The sequence below is a fragment of the Dendrobates tinctorius genome, unplaced genomic scaffold (assembly GCF_039654945.1).
Source record: "Dendrobates tinctorius isolate UK_male_01 unplaced genomic scaffold, ASM3965494v1 ptg000067l, whole genome shotgun sequence".
Lineage (NCBI taxonomy): Eukaryota > Metazoa > Chordata > Amphibia > Anura > Dendrobatidae > Dendrobates > Dendrobates tinctorius.
In genome coordinates this window covers 5576479-5600653 of record NW_027361735.1, presented here as the reverse complement: position 1 = coordinate 5600653, position 24175 = coordinate 5576479, and the positions used below count along the sequence as shown (strand labels likewise).

At 40.5% G+C, this 24175-nt stretch overlaps 1 protein-coding gene across 2 annotated transcripts in view; it reads right to left on the bottom strand.

The window, feature by feature from the left end:
- Window positions 1-24175, bottom strand: part of GABRB2 (gamma-aminobutyric acid type A receptor subunit beta2) — a 441115-nt gene that overhangs the window by 11950 nt on the left and 404990 nt on the right. For both annotated transcript variants that reach the window (XM_073581011.1, XM_073581013.1), the window contains exon 6: window positions 13945-14082. In XM_073581011.1, coding sequence (XP_073437112.1) covers window positions 13945-14082 — 138 coding nt within the window. The remainder of the gene's footprint in view (window positions 1-13944; window positions 14083-24175) is intronic.

The window sequence follows — 24175 nt, the reverse complement described above, 5'->3', positions numbered from 1 at the left end:
AGAGGGCTATTGCTATTAAGTGCATGGAGTGTGAACAGATGCTGGGAGGGTTGTGATTTTGAAAGAAATTTTGTATGGGTCAAACGGGAATAGCTAGATAAGTGAGGTGGGGCGATAGGCCAGTCTAAAGAAATATGTTTTTAGGCCACACTTAGAACTGTGGGCATTGGGGACTAATCGAATTGTCCTGGGTAATGCATTCCAAAGAATTGGTGCAGCACAGGAGAAGTCTTAGAGACAGGAGTGGGAGATTTTGATTATTGAGGATTTTAGTTTTAAGTCATTAGCAGAACGGAGGGCATGGGTAGGGTGGTATACTGAGACCATGGAGTGATATAGGTGGGTGCTGAACCGAAGAGCACTTTGTGGGTTAGAGTGATGAGTTTATATTAAACTGTGTCAGATGGGCGACCAATGCAACGACTGGCAAAGGGAAGAGGCATCAGCGTAGCGGTTGGTGAGAAATATGATCCTGGCTGCTGCGTTCAGGACAGATTGGAGATTTTATTAAGAGGTTTTAGTAAGAGGGAGACCGATTAGAAAAGAGTTGCAATAGTCTAGACGAGAATGAGAAAGAGCTATAGTAGGTGGTTTTGTAGAGTCTAAAGCAAAAAAAGGTCTAATTCTAGAGATGTTTTTGAGGTGCTGGTGACATGAGAGGGCAAGTGATCAGATGTGGGGAGTGAAGAAAAGATCTGAATCAAAGATGACACTAAGACAGCGGGCATGTTGCTGGGGAGTAATGGTGGAGTCACACATGGAAATACGGAAATGGCAACATCGGGCATAGGTATGTTAGTGGAGGGAGAAAACAAGTGCAATTTTTGACAGATTGAGTTTTAGATAGAGGGAGGACATAATGTTAGAGACAGTGGAAAAACAATCACTGGTATTTTGTAGTAATGCAGGGTTAGTGTCAGGAGACGAGGTATATAATTGGGTGTCAGCAGCATAGAGATGGTACTGAAAACTGAATCTACTGATTAATTATCTGATAGGGGCTGTGTACAAGGAGAAATTATGGGACCTAGGACTGATCCTTGAGGAACCTTGACAGTAAGGGGATGGGCAGAGGAAGAGAAGAGAGCAAAATACACAGTGAAAAAGCGATCAGAGAGGTAGGGGAGAACCAGGAGAGAACAGTGTCCTTGAGCATGGTAGACTGGAGCATAGCGAGGAGGAGCTGGTGATCCACAGTGTCGAATTCTGCAGAAAGATCCAGGAGAATAAGCAGGGAGTAGTGACCATTAGATTTAGCTGTTAATAGGTCATTAGAAACTTTAGTGAGGGCAATTTCAGTAGAATGTAAAAAGCAGAAACCAGATTGTAAAGGGTCAAGAAGAGAGTATTCTAAGAGATAGCAGACTAGACGGGAATAGACCACACATTCCAAGAGTTTAGAGATGAAGAGAAGACTGGGGGACAGGTCTGTAGTTAGCAGCTTAGTTCTGGCCGAGGGATGGTTTTTTAAAGTCATGGATGTATGCTGGCGTGTTTAAATGTGAAGGGAAAAATACCAGATAAGAGAGAGAGATTACATATTTTAATTAGGTGAGTGGTGACAGCATGGAAAAGGGACTGGAGGAGATGTGACGGAATAGGGTCACTGATGCAGGCAGTAGAGCGAGAAGATGCAAGAAGCCTGGTCACTTCTTGCTTTCTTGCTAAGGAAAGACAAATTACCATAGTGTTATAATAGCTAGTCATCCGTAGTGATAATAATTGCATGCAATTGACTGTATATACCAGTATATTGAAACCTCTGTGGATAGAATATTAGCATGTAGATTGTACTTGCAGAAAAATATACTTCACCCTGCCACATATATTTATTTTGTTTAATTCAGATTTTGTTAGAAATATCACAGGTAAAAAAAATTGCACTTAAAATTATTCCACAATTGCACATTTGTGATATTTGTCTTCTCTCTCCAAAAAAATGAATTTAAACTTATTTATTGGATGCAAACGTTACCAAATGTGGGGCAAATATTAGTATTTGGTTGAGACGGGCGTGTTGATCTGTGACCGCAACAGGGCCCCAATGGAGTCAGGGGGCCCCCTAGGACACACACTCAGCTAAGATGTATTTCAGCATAGAGAGCCGCCGGCTCTCTATACCGCAATCACTATGCACGTTGCTGGCCAATCAGAGTCGGCTGCAAAAGAGAGCATGTCATGGGATTGGGAGATGAAAGAAGAATATTTTTTTTGGCTTTTTTAGATGTTTTGGAGAAGAGAGCCAGGATGAGGGACATAATTGAAAAAAGGGGCCAGGATCAGGGACCTTTATTAAACAATGTCACCAGTAAAGGAGATATTATTTACATAGGGGCCAAAATGAAGAATATTATTAAACAAAGGGTCGAAGACATGGGACATTATTAAAAAAGGGACAGGCATCAGGGACCTTATTAAACAAAGGAGTCAGGATGAGGAACATTAGACAAAAGGGTCAGAATGGAGGACATTATTAAATAAAGAAGCCAGGATGGTAAACATTATTAGACAAGAAAGTCAGGTTGTGGACATTATTACAGCATTATAATGAATTGAGCCACGATGGTGGACATTATTAAAGAAAGGAGCCAGTACAGGGGACATGAGTAAAGGATGGGCAACATTACTACAGGATGGTGACCAAGATAAGTAACATTATTAAAGAAAGGGGCTAGGATTTTAGATACTATTAAACAAAGTGGCAAATTTGGGGACATTAATAAACAAAGTGGCAAGGATGGGTAACACTATTACAGGATGGAAGACATTATTAAAGGATGGTGGACATTATTAAAAAAGGCCCAAGAGAAGTGATCAGTCATAGATGTATGTGTGTTATTTTCTGCAGAGATGAGTCATAGCTGGAAGAATTCATAGCGTTCTGTGCTGGATGAAGACAAAAAGCAAAAATGAAGTACTTTATTTAAATGCCTTACTGCTAAGTCCCTGGTTTTAACTTGTACTATATACATTTATAAAATCTATAGATCTCATGTGTAATCTCTGTTGTTGCAATATTACTGTTACTACTCTGATTTTGATAATTGGGTTAGTATGGTGCTGTTATTTAGTAACTATGTGGTGGTAATAAGAGGTTTGGTCATGGTGTAGCAGTATTATTTATCACTTGTATGTGGTGTTATTGATATATTCGTCTTGGTATTGTGGATTTTGTTCAGGAACAAGATGGTGGTTATATTCAGACACTATGTGGTGATAATATGATCATTATGTGATGGTAGTTATTGCCTTTATGTGGTTTATGATGAGTATATTCATTTTTTGTTAACGCGGCCTTATTCAGTAACAAAATGGTGACATTTAAAATAAAAAAAAATCCACTCTGATGCCAGCGCTCCCGAAAAAAGTGAAATTTGAGAGATCGGTTCACTTAAAAATTTTTTTCTAAAAGATTTTTATTCTGAAGCAAAGCAGTAAAAACAAAAACACATTTTGGCTTAAAAAAAGCCTTCATCAGGTTTAATATATAACTCTATACCAAAACAATGACCATGTCTTTATAAACCCTTTTTACAACTGGAAAGGGAGGGGTGTTTGTTACTAGCACCAATTCTTCACTTAATTTGCATATTACTCTTAATTGGTTTAACTCTTTAGCAGGGGTAAGTAAAAGATATAATTCAAATTCCTTAAGAGGTTAAACTCTAGTGGAAAAAATATAAAAAATAAAAATAAATATATTAAGAAAAAAAAAATTAATAAACCTAATCACTATATCAATAGGTATAGCATCTCTAAACTTTCTCAATCACATCATTCAAACCATTTTGGTACAAGGTTTGTAACCGAAAAATCCAAAAAGATTCCTTTTTGTTTAATGTTTGATTGTGATTAAGCACTCCGGAAGGTATCATTTCTACTGGTGTAACTGTTATTTGGAATTTTTTGCTGTGCTTTAACAATATGTGATGCAATAATCTATGCTGAAAGAAACCGATTTTAGTATTATGATGGTGTCCGTTCATTCTTGCTCTGACAGTTTGTGTTGTGCGGCCAACATATTGAAGGCCGTAACAACACGCAATTACGTAAATAACATACAGTCATGGCCAAAAGTTTTGAGAATGACACAAATATTATATTTTCACATGATCTGCTGCCCTCTGGTTTTTGTGTGTTTGTCAGATGTGTTTATCACATACAGAAATATAATTGCAATCATATTATGAGTAACAAAAGGTTATATTGACAGAATGAGTTAATGCAGCAAGTCAATATTTGCAGTGTTGACCCTTCTTCTTCAGGACCTCAGCAATTCTCCCTGGCATGCTCTCAATCAACTTCTGGATCAAATCCTGACTGATAGCAGTCCATTCTTGCAAAATCAATGCTTTTATTTTGTCTGAATTTGAAGGTTTTTGTTTGTCCACCCGTCTCTTGATGATTGACCACAAGTTCTCAATGGGATTAAGATCTGGGGAGTTTCCAGGCCATGGTCCCAAAATCTCTATGTTTTGTTCCCTGAGCCATTTAGTTATCACCTTTGCTTTATGTCAAGGTGATCCATCATGTTGAAAAAGGCATTGTTGATCGCCAAACTGCTCTTGGACGGTTGGGAGAAGTTGCTCTTGGAGGACATTCTGGTACCATTCTTTATTCATGGCTGTGTTTTTAGGCAAGACTGAGAGAGCCCATTCCCTTGGCTGAGAAGCAACCCCACACATGAATGGTTTCAGGATGCTTGACAGTTGGCATGAGACAAGACTGGTGGTAGCGCTCACCTCGTCTTCTCCGAATAAGCCGTTTTCCAGATGTCCCAAACAATCGAAAAGGGGATTCCTCAGAGAAAATGACTTTACCCCAGTCCTCAGCAGTCCACTCCCTGTACCTCTTGCAGAGTATCAGTCTGTCCATGATGTTTTTTCTGGAGAGAAGTGGCTTCTTTGCTGCCCTCCTTGAGACCAGGCCTTGCTCCAAGAGTCTCCGCCTCACAGTGCGTGCAGATGCACTCACACCTGCCTGCTGCCATTCCTGAGCAAGCTCTGCACTGCTGGTAGCCCGATCCCGTAGCTGAAACACTTTTAAGAGACGGTCCTGGTGCTTGCTGGTCTTTCTTGGGTGCCCTGGAGCCTTTTTGGCAACAAGGGAACCTCTCTCCTTGAAGTTCTTGATGATGCGATAGATTGTTGACTGAGGTGCAATCTTTCTAGCTGCGATACTCTTCCCTGTTAGTCCATTTTTGTGCAGTGCAATGATGACTGCACGTGTTTCTTTAGAGATAACCATGGTTAACAGAAGAGAAACAATGATGCCAAGCACCAGTCTCCTTTTAAAGTGTCCAGTCGTGTCATTCTTACTTAATCATGACAGATTGATCTCCAGCCCTGTCCTCATCAACACCCACACCTGTGTTAATGGAGCAATCACTGAAACGATGTTAGCTGGTCCTTTTAAGGCAGGGCTGCAATGATGTTGAAATGTGTTTTGGGGGATAAAGTTAATTTTCTAGGCAAATATTGACTTTGCAAGTAATTGCTGTTAAGCTGATCACTCTTTATAACATTCTGGAGTATATGCAAATTGCCATTAGAAAAAATGAAGCAGTAGACTTTGTAAAAATTAATATTTGTGTCATTCTCAAAACTTTTGGCCATGACTGTAGTCACTGCTGCAGGATAGATGCTGCTTAATCTCAAAAACCTCACCAGTGCTATATGAAGCGATCGAGCAAGCCCCATGTTGTAAGATGTTTCATGTATTAGTCCAGTCAAAATACGAAAAAAAAATCCTTTACCCTGAACAAATTCCAAGAAAGCGTTTCATTGTTTTTTTTGGTAGTATTACATATAGGGAAAAACATACTAAAAGTTTACCAAGATAGGGTTACCACGAAGGGTCCAAATGTGACGACAAAGAATATGGCCGCCAAAGCTGTAAAATGTTAAATGCGACTCGCTTTTCAGTGTCTATCATATTTCTTTTACAATTACTACTATTATTATATTTATTATTTAACGATTTATTTTTCTTCTTTTACAGAGCTGAGAATAATGGAAAGTCAAGAAACTTGCCCCTTATTCAGCCATGAAGTAGAAGATGACGGAGAAAGAGTGGTGATTGGTGCGAAAGGAGCTGAAGGGATAAATAAAGCCAGTATTGAGAGGGGCGTTAGCACTGTGGTAGCTGCTGGAGCAGTGGTGCACAAGAGATGTCGTATGAACTACATAAACAAGAAGCAAATAGACTTGCATAAGAAAGCTACTTCCGTTCATCATTCACCTGCCAAGAGAGGTACACGGGTGTCTACTGGATCCTATGATAGCACGACGCAGTGTTTGTTCTGTGGACATGAAGTGGTGAAGACAAGATCTAGTAGTGAGTTTGCTGACTATAGCTTTGTTAAAACGGATGGATTTGTAAGGTCCATCTTGTCACATTGCAAACAGCGTAATGACGACTGGGCAATCACCATTCAAGGGAGAATTGCGTACTTTGGGACATGCTGCAGACTGTCTGTATCATCGTTCATGTGACATTAACTTTCGGACAAATCTACTACAAAGAAACCGCGGAAGGTAGGGAGGCCGATGAACAAGGACCAAGAGCAAGCATTCTTGAGAATGTGTCCATTTCTCGAGGACAACGATGAAGAGCAGCTGACTGTCACCGATCTTGCAAAGAAAATGACGGAGTATCTTGTAGAAGGAGACAGTGCTGCCTATAGTAATAAATGGCTGAGGTATAGGCTGGAGGAGAGGTATGGCGATTCGCTATTCATAGCAGAGTGTGAAGGGTTGCCTAACATTGTAACGTTCCGTGAAAAGACCAGAATAATCCCGAGGGACTATTTCCGTAGTCAGGAAACGGATGAAGAAGCCCAGAAGAGAGCCATCATAGAGACTGCGGCCAAACTAATCAAGAGCGATATCAAGTCTAAGATCCCATCTTCAACTGATGAATATCCGAAGACTTCTTCGCTTGAATGTCAGTCTGCCTTAGATTATCTCCCCCTGAGTTTGCTTTGCTTGCTTGAAACCCTCTTCGTTGGAAAGGACATTCACAGGAAGGTCACAAGCATTGGACAATCAGTTGTTCAGGCTGTACGTCCCAGGGCTGTAGTAGCTCCATTGCAGCTTGGGTTAGCAGTCCAGCTCCATCATCATTTCAGGTCTCGATTTCTTGTAGACTGTCTCTCAGCCAATTTGATATTGTTCATCATATTCGGAAGTTCAGTGATTCGAGGAATACGCTGCCACTTCTGTTGGCCAGGATGTACTCGGTGGTACCATAGACAGACTGGATATGGCAATGCTGTTCGCTGCGGACAACGTCGATCATAATATCATCACGTTAGATGGGAAGGGGACTTCCCACGGCATGGGGATGGTAGCTACTGTGACTCCAGGAAGGAAGGTCAGTCACACTGGTCTCAGATGGAAGACTGCGGACTTGGAGATAGTTGAACAAAGCAGAGTTGATGTAAGGGAATACCGTTTCGCAAAACACACTCGCCGAAAATTCAAGCCCTTGCCATTTCTCGACGACATTCTTGCATCGTGTTGATGTATTGTGGGAGATGTCTTTACACTTCAAACAGCCTGCACCGAGGTGGAATGGAATGATGCACAGGCTATATAAAGACTGTGATCATCCAGGGTCGTCTTCGGTAATCTTCCTGCCCATCATTGACATGTATTCCGGAGACAAGTCATGCACCTTCTCTACTCGAGTATCTGTGCAACCTTGCTGATGAACACCGATCCGTTGCAGTTGTTACATTCGATCAGCCACTCTACTGGAAACGGTCAGAAATCAAACACGAGGTGCCTGAAGACAGTCCGGTTCGAGATGTTGTCCTGATGCTCGGGAGCTTCCACACATTGATGAATCTTATGGGTGCCATAGGAATGTTGATGGATGGGAGTGGAATCAAAGAGATTTTGGGAACAATTTACGGGGACAATGCTGTGCAACACATCATGACTGGAAAGGCAGTTCAGAGTGCAGTTCATGGCCATCTCCTCCTTGATCAGTGTCTTACTCAGCAAGTTGCAGACAAAGTACTTTGCGACCATCCCGGTTTTGCAGACCTGTTGCAAGAACTTGAGCAGTTGTATGCTCGGACACTGACAGGGGAGAGTGACTTGAGTTCGGTCATCACTTCCACCTGCCTTAGTGAAATTGTCCACCTCTTGTCCACCAAAAGAAACGGATTATCCGCTCACTCTCGCACCAGTAAACTATGGCTGAATTACCAACAGATGGTTGGAATTGCAAAGGAGCTTATCGAGGCCGATCGTACAGGATCCTGGCTGATACACCTTCATGCTGTAGCGGAATGTTTGCCCATTCTTGCAGCTGCTGGGCATGGGAACTATGTGAAGGCAGCCTACCTTTACCTCCAGTCTATGACCACTCTGGAAGATGATATGCCATCAGTCTTCCATAGATTTATGAATGGCTTGCATGTTGTAATCGGACTGATCAATACTGGGCAGGCCTGGGTTGCGACCTAGTCATCGAGCAAGCTCTGATGCGCTCCCTAAAAACTGCAGGAGGACTCACCAGAGGAAATGGAATGTCCGAACATCAGAGGGCCTTGTGGACTCTGTCTGTGCCAGTGTCCTCTTCCTACAGTGTTGCAATGCAGGGTTTCACTCGCCAGAGCTTTGTCACCAGTGAACAACACAAGGAGGCAAGAACGTCAAGGACGAGAAGAGATCGTGAAGACCTGGAGAAAATTCCAGATAAACTCGAGACCTTTTCACCTTTCTCTGATGAAGTGTCTCTTCGCAACATTATCACCGGTGTCAATGCAAATAAGGATGTGAATGTCCATAACCTGTTCACCATTGGCAGAGAAATAGTGGCAACAATGGAGGGTCAATCACTGTTTTCAGTTAAGTACAAATGGTCAATGAAAGCCAAGACCCTGGCATCCAGTGAGGCTATTGACGTTGCTAAGGACAAAACAATAGACTTCGCTCTTTTGTTCCAAAGGTTTCTTGTGGTATCTCAAACTGCTGATCTTTCCCTTGATGAGGTGATGGCCTATGAACTTTCACCATACCCACCATCCCTCTTTGAGGCAAAACATCTCTTACGCAAACCAAACAAAGCACAACTGATGGCTGCTGTAAAAGAACAGAGTTCAGATGACGCAGTACTCAAGGATAAACCAGAAGTGGAACATTATGTTCTTGACGGAGGTTCTCTTCTCCATCGACTAAAGTGGTCAGAAGGAAAGACATTGTTCAATCGCTGAAGACTATGCTTCTTTCACACTAAAGCACTATGGTAAGGCTACGATAGTATTTACTGGTTACATTGGAGGACCAAACACTAGTGAACATTGCTGAAGGAACGAAATTTCTCTGGAAAAAGGAGGACTTCCTTTCGAATGTGGAGAACAAACAGTCTCTTATCAATCTCGTTTCACAGCGCATGAATGACAGAGGTTGCCACATAATACAATCAGAGGGGGATGCAGATGTGGAGATTGTTAAGGCAGCAGTGTCAATGTCATCCAACAAAAGTACTAGTCTCATTGGCGAAGATACAGATCTTTTGGTGTTGTTACTTCATCACGCGTCAACCAGCGATGGCAACAAGCTTTATTTCTACTCGGATAAAAGGAGTCCTGCAACAGTATACGACATTAAGATTATGAAGAAGTTCCTGGGAAACCATGTCTGCAGCAGTCTTCTGTTCCTTCATGAATTCACGGGTTGCGATACCACTTCCACGGTTTTTGGAATCGGAAAAAAACTCAGTCTACACAAGGTTTTGAAGGGAGACTCGGCCTTAAATAGCTGTGCTAAAATCTTTTCCACACCTAACAAAAACAGAGCTGAGATTGAAGATGCTGGGTGTAAAGCGATGGTGGAATTGTTCAGGGGCAAACCTGGAGACAATCTGTCTGCAATGAGGTATTCTACTCTGTGCAAAAAAGTTGGTTCAGCCAAAATCTTTGTTACACCTGAACGACTGCCACCGATCTCCTCTGCAACGAAGTATCATGTCCTAGGGAGTTACCTCCAAGTGATGCTTTGGATGGACAATGGTGAGGCCATGGATACTACTGAATGGGGATGGGAATTGCAGAACAACAGTCTAGTTCCAGTGATGATAGATACTTCACCCGCGCCAGAAACACTTCTGAAAATAATTCACTTCCATTGTTCTCGTGGTTGTAGTACACTTCGGTGCACTTGCAAAAGACACGGACTTACCTGTTCACGGGTATGCGGACCATGTCAAGAAGGGCACTGTGACAATATGAGTGAGGAAGCAGTGTCTGATGATGAAAATAGTGACTATTGACCTGACACGCTTATTCAGTGATGAAGTAGGTCTTAAAATGCACTGTGTATTAATGCTATAATTTCTAGAAATGTACATATATGTCATGGCATCATTGATGGCGTCATGACCTCACCTGTCCATGTAGTTAGTATAAAACTTTGTATAAAAATTGTTAAATTAAAATATATAGTATACAAAATGCAATCTCTTCTGTAACCTAAAGCTACAGCTTTGAAATAGGGAAATATTCGTTATTTTTAGTGCGATGGCTGTCATCGTCTCATGACGTCATAGTTAGGACCTTTGCGTTGATCAATTTTTGGAAAACTTTTAATATGTTGTTCCCCACATATAATAGTAATAAAAAAAAAATCATAAAAAGCTTTCTTGGAATTTTTTCGGGTCAAACCGTGTTTTGACTGGACTATATAGCAATTCCTCAGTCCACATTTGTAGACGCCTGGAGATGAATTTCTAGAGACAGCTTTTAAAAACCCACAAGTGAGATTTGTGTTTTTTTTAAGTTGCTGGGCGCTATTAAATTTCTTATGGTGCGACCCCTCCTAAAGGTAATACCAGGTTTTTTCAGGAACAAATTCTTTAAGATGGGGTCTTTGATTAAAAGGTACCAACATTTTTCAAGGATGTCTCTTATTTTAGGATTGCCATTATTGAACTGAGTCACGAAATTAAAATGCCAGGGATTAGATTGGTTCTTTCTTGAATGACCACAAGATTCAGCCTTTCCATTGTTCATATTACTCATGATCCCATTTTCTATGGAAAAAAACTTTTTTCTGGTTAATCTGTGGTAGGCAATCAGCCTGAGTTTTTATTAGATTCTTTCCATATGCACCTTGCACTAATTTTTTGGGATATTTTTTCTCAAGAAATCTAGCCTTGAGAATCTTTGATTGTTCCACATAGTCAGCCTCACTACTGCAATTCTTTTGAATGCGCAGAAATTGGTTATGTGGAATATTTTTCTTCCATTTGCAATAGTGTGCACTATGGAAATCCAAAAAACCATTGCTGTTTACTTTTTTGAAAAAGGTTTTTGTCACTATGCGGCTGTCTTTGTGGCTTACTTCAAGATCTAGAAAAGTGATTTAATCTTTATCTAAATTGGCAGATAAAGACTGAGACTGAGGACGACTGAGGATCGCCCCGTTGACCAGGAGCAGTGCAAAAAAACAAATAATTAGGACTTTGGTTTGGGACATTCCCCCAGGGCCAATACACTATTCCTTCAACCTCAATTTGGTGAGTGCATCAGCTTTATATTTTTATTTGGGACATTTTTAATATTGCACTTAGATTCTGCGCAGTGCTGTCCCTTTTATATTCCCTATCCTCAGGGTACTATATGAAAAATGGTGACATTTGTTATTTGATAACTGTATAACTACTATATTAAAATATTCCTTACATACTGATCTTATTGCAGTGTTTACTATGAGATTTATCTATAATATCTACAGGCTTTTTAATGCGGGAGCTAACACACATGCACAGTGGGGAAAAAAAGTATTTAGTCAGTCAGCAATAGTGCAAGTTCCACCACTTAAAAAGATGAGAGGCGTCTGTAATTTACATCATAGGTAGACCTCAACTATGGGAGACAAACTGAGAAAAAAAAAATCCAGAAAATCACATTGTCTGTTTTTTTTTCATTTTATTTGCATATTATGGTGGAAAATAAGTATTTGGTCAGAAACAAAATTTCATCTCAATACTTTGTGATATATCCTTTGTTGGCAATGACAGAGGTCAAACGTTTTCTGTAAGTCTTCACAAGGTTGCCACACACTGTTGTTGGTATGTTGGCCCATTCCTCCATGCAGACCTCCTCTAGAGCAGTGATGTTTTTGGCTTTTCGCTTGGCAACACGGACTTTCAATTCCCTCCAAAGGTTTTCTATAGGGTTGAGATCTGGAGACTGGCTAGGCCACTCCAGGACCTTGAAATGCTTCTTACGAAGCCACTCCTTCGTTGCCCTGGCGGTGTGCTTTGGATCATTGTCATGTTGAAAGACCCAGCCACGTTTCATCTTCAATGCCCTTGCAGATGGAAGGAGGTTTGCACTCAAAATCTCACGATACATGGCCCCATTCATTCTTTCATGTACCCGGATCAGTCGTCCTGGCCCCTTTGCAGAGAAACAGCCCCAAAGCATGATGTTTCCACCACCATGCTTTACAGTAGGTATGGTGTTTGATGGATGCAACTCAGTATTCTTTTTCCTCCAAACACGACAAGTTGTGTTTCTACCAAACAGTTCCAGTTTGGTTTCATCAGACCATAGGACATTCTCCCAAAACTCCTCTGGATCATCCAAATGCTCTCTAGCAAACTTCAGACGGGCCCGGACATGTACAGGCTTAAGCAGTGGGACACGTCTGGCACTGCAGGATCTGAGTCCATGGTGGCGTAGTGTGTTACTTATGGTAGGCCTTGTTACATTGGTCCCAGCTCTCTGCAGTTCATTCACTAGGTCCCCCCGCGTGGTTCTGGGATTTTTGCTCACCGTTCTTGTGATCATTCTGACCCCACGGGGTGGGATTTTGCGTGGAGCACCAGATCGAGGGAGATTATCAGTGGTCTTGTATGTCTTCCATTTTCTAATTATTGCTCCCACATTTGATTTCTTCACTCCAAGCTGGTTGGCTATTGCAGATTCAGTCTTCCCAGCCTGGTGCAGGGCTACAATTTTGTTTCTGGTGTCCTTTGACAGCTCTTTGGTCTTCACCATAGTGGAGTTTGGAGTCAGACTGTTTGAGGGTGTGCACAGGTGTCTTTTTATACTGATAACAAGTTTAAACAGGTGCCATTACTACAGGTAATGAGTGGAGGAAAGAGGAGACTCTTAAAGAAGAAGTTACAGGTCTGTGAGAGCCAGAAATCTTGATTGCTTGTTTCTGACCAAATACTTATTTTCCACCATAATATGCAAATAAAATGAAAAAAAAACAGACAATGTGATTTTCTGGATTTTTTTTTCTCAGTTTGTCTCCCATAGTTGAGGTCTACCTATGATGTAAATTACAGACACCTCTCATCTTTTTAAGTGGTGGAACTTGCACTATTGCTGACTGACTAAATACTTTTTTTCCCCACTGTATGTATCGGATCTAGAACGCTACAAGTACCTGTACATTTGTCCACCATGCTGGTGAGGGCCCAGATCGATATGGTGCATCGGGGCCCATGGAACTCTAGTTATGCCACCGATCAGAGACATCTACTCATATGCTAGTTAGCAAATAAAAAGGTTTCACGCAACTACACAACTTTGGCCTACAAGGAAAGATTACACAATTCACTTGAATACTGTATATTTTTTTAAGGTTTATCCATGCTATTTGCCAAAATGTTCTCATTAATATAATCCTTCACAATTCTGTATGTGATAATGGCATCTAATGAGTACACTGTGAACACATTCAAGGTTGTTTCCATGTTAAAACATGAGTATAACTGGAAAATGTAATTAAGCAATACAGTTATTTAATTCCTGTTAGAATAGGTCATCTTCTGCGCAGGGTATCATTTCGATTATTGTACGAGTAAATATCAGATTAGAAAACAATGTAGTTTTTCTTGAATTAGTCTATTTCCTTTTCAATTTAGAAGTATAAATGACAATATACAGTAACTGAAAAAGATGCTATGCTATACCTGTAGAGAAAACAACATTTTTTGAGAGGAGCTTGTAGTCTACAATGGAAAATTGTGGCAATTCAATTCTATCAACACCTGTGACAGCATGGTTGCCTCCTCTCCAGTAAAACTCGATATCATCAGTGGTGTAGCCATCTGAAATGCAAAAAAGAAAATTAAACACACTGTTAAAATATTCAATGTTACTAACAATAATGCTGGATAACATACAAAATTGAAAAAATTATGTTAGCTTATAATTTCGAGAGTAGAAAAAAAATCCAATCATTTTGACTCTTCTTGTACAGTAAATGCTGATAACACTGTGTTACCAAGGTTTTGTCCCTCGGACAATTTTGAGTGTTCCTGACAGATTTTTTCATGCTGATTTCAGAAATGACTTCAGATTTTTCCTATCTTGTAAAGTTTTTGAGAAATGATACGAAACATTATAATATTCTGTTATAATTCTAAAAACTCATATATGAACTTTTTCTGAAACAGTATATTCAGATTTTTCCACAGAAATAACATAAATTGCTGATCTACACACATATGCTAGCACTTATTATGCAAATTCTGCGCAGGCGCAGTGAATCATTCAGCTGACCGTGTACGGAGCATACCACATCTCCTAGGCAGGGGAGGAAACAAAAGACAATACTGACATACTTAGATCATGGCTGAATGGATCACAACCTTCAATGCCGTTTGCTGTTCCAATGATATGGAGAGAGCAGAGAGATCATGTAACAGATTGCTACTTCTGCCTTACAAATGTAACAGGATACTCAGCAAAGAACAAGAAAATCAATAGAATATCCTAATATTCCTTCAGCCATAAGACCAGTGCCACACGATAAACGTCTTCGCGTTCCAAAGCTGCCCAAAGTATGGACAATGGAGGACGATAAAGATGAACTAAAAATGTCAGTGTAACATGAAAGTGCTGAAGACCCAGACTATGAGCCTTCTACATCTAATCCACATCTATTCAGTCAAGCTGATCTGAGTGACTTGGTCAGAGATTTGAAATTGTCAAAGAGGCAGGTAGAATTATTGGGATCTAGGGTACAAGAACGGAATCTCTTATTACCAGGAACAAAAGTTTCTGTTTTTCGCAGTCGTCAAGAAGACCGTGATCAATTTTTCAACCATGTCAACAGTTTAATCTATTGCAACGACGTCTTGGGGTTGTTTGGTGCTCTTAAATGCGAACATGACCTGAAGGACTGGAGACTGTTCATTTACTCTTCAGTTTTAAGTCTGAAGACTGTTTTAATACACAACGGAAATATCTATCCTTCTATACCTATTGGACATGCCGTACACATGAAAGAAACATATGAGAATATGGAGTTACTGTTGACCCACATTAATTCTAGAAATTATAACTGGAACATATGTGGTGATCTAAAAGTTGTTGCACTTCTTCTTGGACTGAAGCTTGGATATACCAAGTATTGTTGTTTTATTTGTGAGTGGGACAGTCGTGCATGAGAAATGCACTATTTCAGAAAAGACTGGCCACTCCGCAAAAACCTGACTGCTGGACAGAAGAATGTTAAACATAATCCTCTTGTTGATCTAGCAAAGATATTTCTCCCTCCATTGCATATTAAACTTGGGCTTATGAAGAAGTTTGTCAAAGCAATGGCAAAGTAATGAACAAAGAATCGGAAACCTTTTCTTATTTGCAACAGAAATTTCCAAGAATAATAGATGCAAAGATTAAATAATGTATTTTTATTGGCCCAGAGATCAGAGATATAATGAATGACAGTAAATTTGATAGTCTTTTGCAAGGTACTGAACAAGAGGCATGGAGAGCCTTTAAATATGTGACCTTCAACTTCCTTGGCAACAACAGGGCACCGAACTTTTAACAACTCATGGACAATATGCTCACAGCATATCATTTGATGAAATGCAATATGTCACTAAAAATGCATTTTCTACATTTTCACTTGGACTTTTTTCCAGCCAATCTTGGTGCCATTAGCGATGAACATGGTGAAAGATTTCACCAAGACATTGCGCTGATGGAGAAAAGGTACCAGGTAAAGTGGAGTACGTCAATGCTGGCTGACTATTGCTGGAATCTTATTCGAGAAGCATCTGACACGGATTATAAATGAAAGTCGTCTGTAAAACACTTTTGAACAATTGCTTTTGCTAATGACATCGATGCAAATGTGTGTAGTGTCTCAGACGTCATAATGTAGATTATAAACTGTTGTTTCTTAACCCCTTACTTGCAGCTGACGGAATTGTACGGAATCACGATCCGCCAGCACTTATTAAGTAGCTAAATGCCAATGACAAACTCTGACAGTGGGCATTTAAATGCACTTCCGGACGCCGGTCAGGAAATACGCGCAGCAATGACACCCGTCACATGATCGGGGATCATCGCTGCATTGCCATTACAAGCAGAGGTCTCCTCGAGACCTCTATAGTTGTTGATGGCAGATTGCTATGAGTGCCACCCTGTGGTCGGCGCTCATAGCAAGCCATTCTGCTGCATAGAGGTGATCTGAGCATCACCTCTATGTAGCAGAGGCGATCGCACTATGTCAGCTTCTAGCCTCCTATGGAGGTTATTGAAGCATGTGAAAAGTAAAAAAAAGTGTTTAAAAATATAAAAAATAAAAAAACATAAGAGTTCAAATCACACCCTTCGCCCCAATCAAAATAAAACAATAAAAAAAAAAAAATCACATATACACATATTTGGTATTGCTGCCTTCAGAATCAACCGATCTATCAATAAAAAAGTTAACCTGATCGCTAAACGGTGTACCGATAAAAAAAATCAAAAGGCCAGTTTTTTTGGTCACGCTGACATTGCATTAAAATGCAATAACGGGCAATCAGAAGAAAGTATCTGCACAAAAGTGGTATCATTAAAAACATCAGCTCGGCATGCAAAAAATAAGCCTGCACCCAACCCGAGATCACGAAAAATGGAAACGCTAGGGGTCTCGGAAAATTGTGCAATTTTTTTTTAGCAAACTTTGGAATTTTTTTTCACCACCTAGATAAAAGAGAACCTAGACATGTTTGGTGTCTATGAACTCATAATGACCTGGAGAATCATAATGGAAGGTCAGTTTTAGCATTAAGTGAATCTAGCAAAAAAGCCAAACTAAAAACAAGTGTGGGATTGCATTTTTTTTTTTTGCAATTTCACCGCACTTGGAATTTTTTTCCTGTTTTCAAGTGCCCGACATGGTAAAACCAATGATGTTCTTCCAAAGTACAACTCGCCCCACAAAAAATAAGCCATCACATGGCCATATTGATAGAAAAATATAGAAGTTATGCCTCTGGAAAGAAGGGGAGCGAAAAACGAAAAATTGAAAAAAGCTCAGGTCATGTAGGGGTTAAAAACCTTACGTGATACAGACTTTTGGAGCACATATTCGTTTTCAACATATCAAAATCTATAAGATACAATAAAATTTTCTCAGGGGCAAGAACTTCCCAGAAATTTGTTGCACAGTTTAATACATATTTAACGTTACCTACCTACTAAATACATTTTTTTTTACATAAATCCTGATCTACCAGCCGCAACATAAAACCAATGAATAGATAGCCAAGTAAGTCCACAATTTTCTCTAGCCTCTGGGAATTTCAGAAACAACTACATTTTTTCTTAATGACTAATATGTTTAAAAAGGCTTGCCCAATTCCTAATATACAATTTGGATAAAGATATACTTTAAATGTGATTATAACAATTTTATTATCATAATGTTATTTTCAAGGTGTTCTAATCTTCAGGTATCAGCCTTCATACCTATTTTGACAACTCCACCTCCTGCCCTGTGCTTGATGTCAGGCCAGAGTAAAGAGGGTAAACTGGGCAATTGCCAAAGGCCACCATCATTTCAGGAGTCTTTACTGAGACCCTACATAGCTGAAGGTTCTGTGGGCAAGTCAATTTGTGGCCAACTAACTTTATACATTAGAAATTGCACTGTTAATACCAGTCCTGTATAGCATGGAGAGTGTGTATCATACAGTGTATGTGTAGCATAGAGTGTTTGAAATCTGTGGAAAGGGAGCACCATTCCAGTTAGCGCCATTTTTCTTTGCAATGGATGGTGTGAGCATGTTGAGGTTTGTCCCTTTTCACTTAGTATTACTTGTAGTCACTTTTTAGCCCTTTTCAGCTATTGATACATTTTCAAATCTTAGCAGAGGAAGCCAAATGTTCATCTGTTGGGAAATTAGGTCATTTATGCAGGAGCGAAAATCATCATTACTGGCATCACATTGCCCAATGCTAAAAGAGCATGTGCTGCCAAAAACATAATTATTAAGTTTGTCAGAACCTGTCAGGTCAAGTAGGTTATGTCAGGCAGACTGGGTGGTAGTCATCATAGCTAGTAGATCTATGAGGAGCTTTTTTAAAAGCTGTACAAGTATCTTTAGTTACTATGGGACCCCCTGAGTTAGCCATAAGAACAAATATTAGACAGGGATTTTTAAACAAAGCTGGATCACTATTTGAAGGGATACAAAAGCAAGAACAAAATCAGTAGACACACTTAGAATCAGGAAAGTGTCCGGTGTCGAATACAAGGTGGTCAGTGAAAGCAAAATCAGCCTGTGGTCAGACTCTGGAGGGATTATAGAACAAATGAATTAAGGGTCACAAGTCACTTTCAAGATAACAACAACAGGAAAAGAAGAAAATCAAACAATAACTGCCAACTCATCGCAGTATGCTAGGAGATTAAATAGGGAGTGGTACTGATACATTCGACACAGCTGATTACTTCTGCTGAGATTCTATCTAGCATACACACATTTTAGCCTAACTGGGTGGCAACATATGCCATAGCTACACTGGTAAGCCTGGCTGAAGAGAACCATGGCCCCTTGTCCAACAACAGCCCAGCCCTCGTAGGGAGATGGACCAGGTCGGTGGTAGCTCTCATTTCAGTTCCAGACCTATTGGGGCTGTCACCATTGTTCCTGGGGGGAAAGCTTTCTGACCCGGACGGATCTTTGCACTCGACTGTAGGGGGCAGGACAGAAAAGAGATGGTGTCCAGGAAAGCGGGACACTTGGCGGGAAGACAGAGCGCGCAACAGGAGAAGGTTGATTCCCTCTCCATGGAGCTATGCGATAATCCAGGCCTGCGCTGCATCTCCCCAGCCTATGCGCGCACTGACTATGAGCAACTTATACCTCTGTTTCCGCTCACCCCTGTCACAGAGAATCCCTCCTGCTCCGTTCCGTTGACTGCCGCGGATGCGCGGCCTAAGTCTGACCAGGTGAATCATACAGTGCCGGGACGCTACACCCCCGCCTCTGCCACTGAACCGAGTCACACTCCGGAGGTGCCACAGACTACTACACACCACATATGTTGCCTAGGAGATCCAGGATACGCTGCTTCCATCAGGAGACTGTGCCTCAACTTTCTTCAGGATCACGCCAGAGACTTCACGCATCACTTATGGCACCACCATGGGATTTCAAGCTTCTCCTGCCCGGAATATATCAGACTGATAAGTGTACCTGTTTAATAAACATTCGTTCTTACCCTTATACAATACTCAGTTTTACTCCCCTCATAACTCTTTCTCTCCCTGCGTGGAGTATCCCTTGTAATAAACCCTATAACTCTTGCTCTGCTTCCTGCTCATCACTGCATCCCACATACCTGTGATTTCTCCACCCAAAAGGTAAATATGGCAGCACTTTTACGACAGAGGCAGAAGTTATTGGAGCAGGGCTGGTTAGGAATGTAAAAATGGTACTGTATGGGGATAAAACAATGGTAATATCAGTCATTCTGCTACACCATTATTCATTAGAATGTGTTAAAAAGCGCTGGACAGCTTTATATACCGTATATACTCGCGTATAAGTCGAGTTTTTCAGCCCAAAAAATGGGCTGAAAAAGACCCCCCTCGACTTATACGCGAGTCAAGCAAGTTTTTAAGTCAAACTTACTTTTCGGGAGGTGTTGCGGGGACGCGGCAGTCCGGCCAGCACACTGCTAGCACACGGCGATGTCCTTGCGTTGCTCCGGCGCCATGTCTTCTTTATGAGTAGCCGCGGTTCGGCCCGCCTCCCACACCGGCTCTGCAGAGCTGTAGTTTTCTCTCTGACTGGTGAATCACCAGTCAGAGAAGGTACGACGAATGTGATTGGCTGCTCTGGGCCCCCTCCCCCTCCGGCTCTGCAGCACTGAAGCTTTCTCTCTGACTGGTGAATCACCAGTCAGGGAACTTAGGAGAAATGCAATTGGCCGCTCTGGCCCGCCTCCCCCTCCGGCTCTGCAGCTCTAACTTTCAATTCCTCTGTCCTGCATTCCCACCCCCACCCCCTCCCTGCTGATTCTCATATGCAGCTGCGTGCTGAAAAGAGCGGAGGTGAGGTGGGTGGCTGGGTTTTCCTCTAGCACGGCCCGTACGGAGCCTGCTATGAGGTTATGAAATACTGTATTAAAAAAACAATAAAGTAAAAGGCTTGTTAGCCTGTCATAAGTTGCCTCTCTCTCTTAGCCTCCCGCTGTCTCTCTCAGCCTCCTGCTGTCTCCCACTAAGGCTGCATTTCCCACCCTCGACTTATATGCGAGTCAATACATTTTCCCAGTTTTTTAAATAAAATTAGGGGGGTCGACTTATACACGGGTCGACTTATACACAAGTATATACGGTAGCTAAATACTTGTTCAGGGCTCATCTAACAGTCTTAAATTGTTTTTTGCAAGTATACACTAAATGTTTGTGTGCTATTGGTCAAAATCTCAGCTTTTGGTGCTCCATTTTTAATTTTGCTTACGGTTACATTTCGTCTAAATTTGGCCCTCCAGTCTTGACCAATGCTGTTTGTGAAAAGGGTTGTCTAGCTCATTTTAATAGCAAATACAGCCCTGTAAACTGGTAAATTTGTTAATGCTGATTTTTATAGTCATTTTATAGACTTTTTAGGGAATACTGCCAGATGGCATGTTTGTTGCAAAGATATAGGTGACTGAAAATCAATCGCATTAAAATAATTAGAGCAGTTTTGATGAATTTCTGTAGGCCCTAATCAACCGAGATAATGTTCATAACAAAATTGACACATAGCATAGGTTATGTACCCTTATATGATCACTATCACTTCATACAAATTTGCATAAATGAATACCAAAAGCAAATACAAGAAACTATGTAATATATCTTATCAGAGGAATATGCTCAGAGTAAAAGTGATGATTATATCTCATTCTACTGTTGGATTCCTAACTAAACTGATCAGTGCTGCTTTATAATGTCCGCTTTGATAACTCTACCTCTGTGCTTGTGTTCAGCGATACATCACAGCAGCAAGTTTCTACCCACTAGTTCAGAGACAACTGTAAATTACATAGAAGAAATATGGTGAAAATTCAGGATATCTGTCATATAATGACCAGAAATAGTGGTAACCCTATATAAGCATTTAAGTAGCATTAAAATTTTGTTAGACGGCCTTATACTGCACATTCACAGTCCACAGGGTGTCAACCAAACTGTCAATAAGTGATTACAGCTGTTCTCTCTGTGTAGTGAGCGGTGACTATAATTGTTCATGGCTCAAGCACAATGATTGAACCTGAGCGGGTACAGGGAGTATATAAGTACATTTTCTCCATGTAGCCGCTGCTTAAGTGAACAGGATTTTAATGCTCTTTACTTTCTGATTAACCTTATGTCTACAGATAAAAAGCATTTTTGGACAAAACAGGTTCCCTTTACACTCATCTGAAATGACAAGTACTCTTTATTTCAGTGGTCTCCAACCTTTCTGACCTTGAGAGCCACATTCAGCTTAGAGAGAGGGTCGCAAGCCACATTCAGCACTGAGAGAGGGGTGCGAGCCACATCCAGCTTCGATCTCCTTAAAAGTAGTGTCAACCAAAGCCCCCATTACAGGTATAATGATAACCAAAGCTTTTCCACAGAAATCACTCCAAAGCAGTACCCTGAGATCTAGGGGTTCCCACAATCTGCCCATTCAGTATTCTCCCATCAGGGACTCCCAACACACTGTAACATTCAGCTTTGAGCACCTCCTCAAACAGGTAGTATCATCCTCCAGCGTACCATACCTAAAACATCTCTAAACCCTTAAGACCAGTAAATGTGCATCCAGATCTGCTCTTCTGTGCAGGGCTACTCACAAAATTCATCATTTTGAGATGTACTCTTGATACCTGTTTGCTAAACCTGGACTTAATGCATCAAGCTGGCAGACAGTCGATAGCCACAATTCATGGGACCGAGAACCACATGTGGCTCCCGAGCTACAGGTTGGGGACCCCTGCTTTATTGTCCTGTAAATTAAAGTCATTATAGTTTATGAGATAAGACAAAAATGGTTTCCTTTCCTTTTATTCTAGCATAAACTGTGGGTAGCTCATAGAATAAAGAAACCAGCTCACCCAGACTCTAGGCATATTGAAGTACGGATCTCACAGGATTAAAATGTGGAAAATCGATGAAGAAAGTAACCAACTTCATAAAATCTAACAAGCTTTACTCGGACATAAATTTTAAAATATCCAAAAACACGATTGTCAGAGGCAACACGTTTCGAAAGGAAGCTAACAAAGCATTGCAGCTCAGCCTTATTTAAGAGGGCATTTTAATCCGAACTAACGCGTTTGAGTCTTGGTAAATAAAATGTAGATATGTTCCTTGCTACATATAGATCTGGATGTTAGTTTTCACTTAAACGATTTATACACAAAATTGAATATAGCATAAAGAACTATTGATAAAATAAAATTAGACATAAAACAGATTTCTATAAATGTGTTGTGGCATAGTTTTAGTATATGATCATTTTCATGGCCAGTCCAATTTTCCTATGAATAAAATTAAGTTACTAGACATATTTATTTGCTGCATTACATGAGGAGAATAGCTATTAAATAGAACAATTGTTCTTCACAATAAATGTGAAGCCACTATTACAATTTATAAAAAAGACAGAGCATCCAGCCTAAAATTGGGTCAGGTTAGTTCTGCATAATTTGCAATGCAGTGTACTATTTGCCGAGGCTAACAGCTCTTCCTGGCATGTATACATTTAATTTTCAGGTTTCAGTTGTGTTAATAAGAAAAAGCTTGTTGACTAGAAATCTTCAGCAAGACAGTAGCACTCACACACTCATGTGATTTCAGCTTTGTCTTAAGACTGGTATGATGTGCACCATTGCTTTTACAATTCACGCTGCGTTTTAGAACGATGAAATTTAAATGGAAAGTAGTTTTGCATCTGGCTTGTTCTGACACTTCAAATCTGTGAATCAGTGAAGCTTTATAGCTTGCTGTTTAACGCAAAGCAAATCAGATAATGTGACCAGGCTTGTCTACCAATATCTCACATTGTATAGTAGGCCTTTCTGAATTACGAGCAGTGCCTTTTTAAGAATATTAACCAATATGACAGCATGAAATAGTGAAGTAATATTTCAAAAACAGATTAAATGGAATCTGCCAGCAGGTTTTTGCTATGTAATCTGAAGACAGCAGGAGGTAGGGGTTAAAATAGACATTTCAGCAATGCCTGCCTTGGCAAACTCTGATGATTATATTTTGCTTACAATGATTGTTTTAGCACAGTAGCTTATCATTGCTGGAACACAGCAGCACATGCATGATAGCCTGACACGCCCCCTCCTATGATAGGCACCTCATTGTCTATGGACATTGTATATAAAGATCCTGGTGTGGGTGGGGTTAGCTTCCTCAGCTCTGCTGTATTGCTAAATCTAAAACCTCTGATTGTGTCAGAACGGCATTCATAATTAAATCTTCCATTTTATTTAATACAGTAATTATATCCTATTAAATGGAAATGTTTATATATACTGGGATTTTACTATTGATAACCTATCCTTTGGTGATAAAGTATAAGAACACTGGGAATATGTCTCCAAACTAAATTACTCCAAATACTGTGGTCTCTTCAATTTAAAATGACTATTCCTAGTACTAAAAAGTCATGGTTGGGACTGAGATGCAAAACTATGCACAACCACGTTAAAATATACAGAGACATACCTGAAGAGGGGCCCTGATTCTGCCCTTTCACAAGCTGACCAAAGTCATGAGACAGCATTTCAGGTGAAAGAAAAAAACATTTATTCAGAGCGTCTATCTTTCTATATGATACATAAACAAAAAAATTCACATGATCACTGTTGCTGACATGTACTAGTTAAATGAGGTGGCTTCCCACTGCTCAG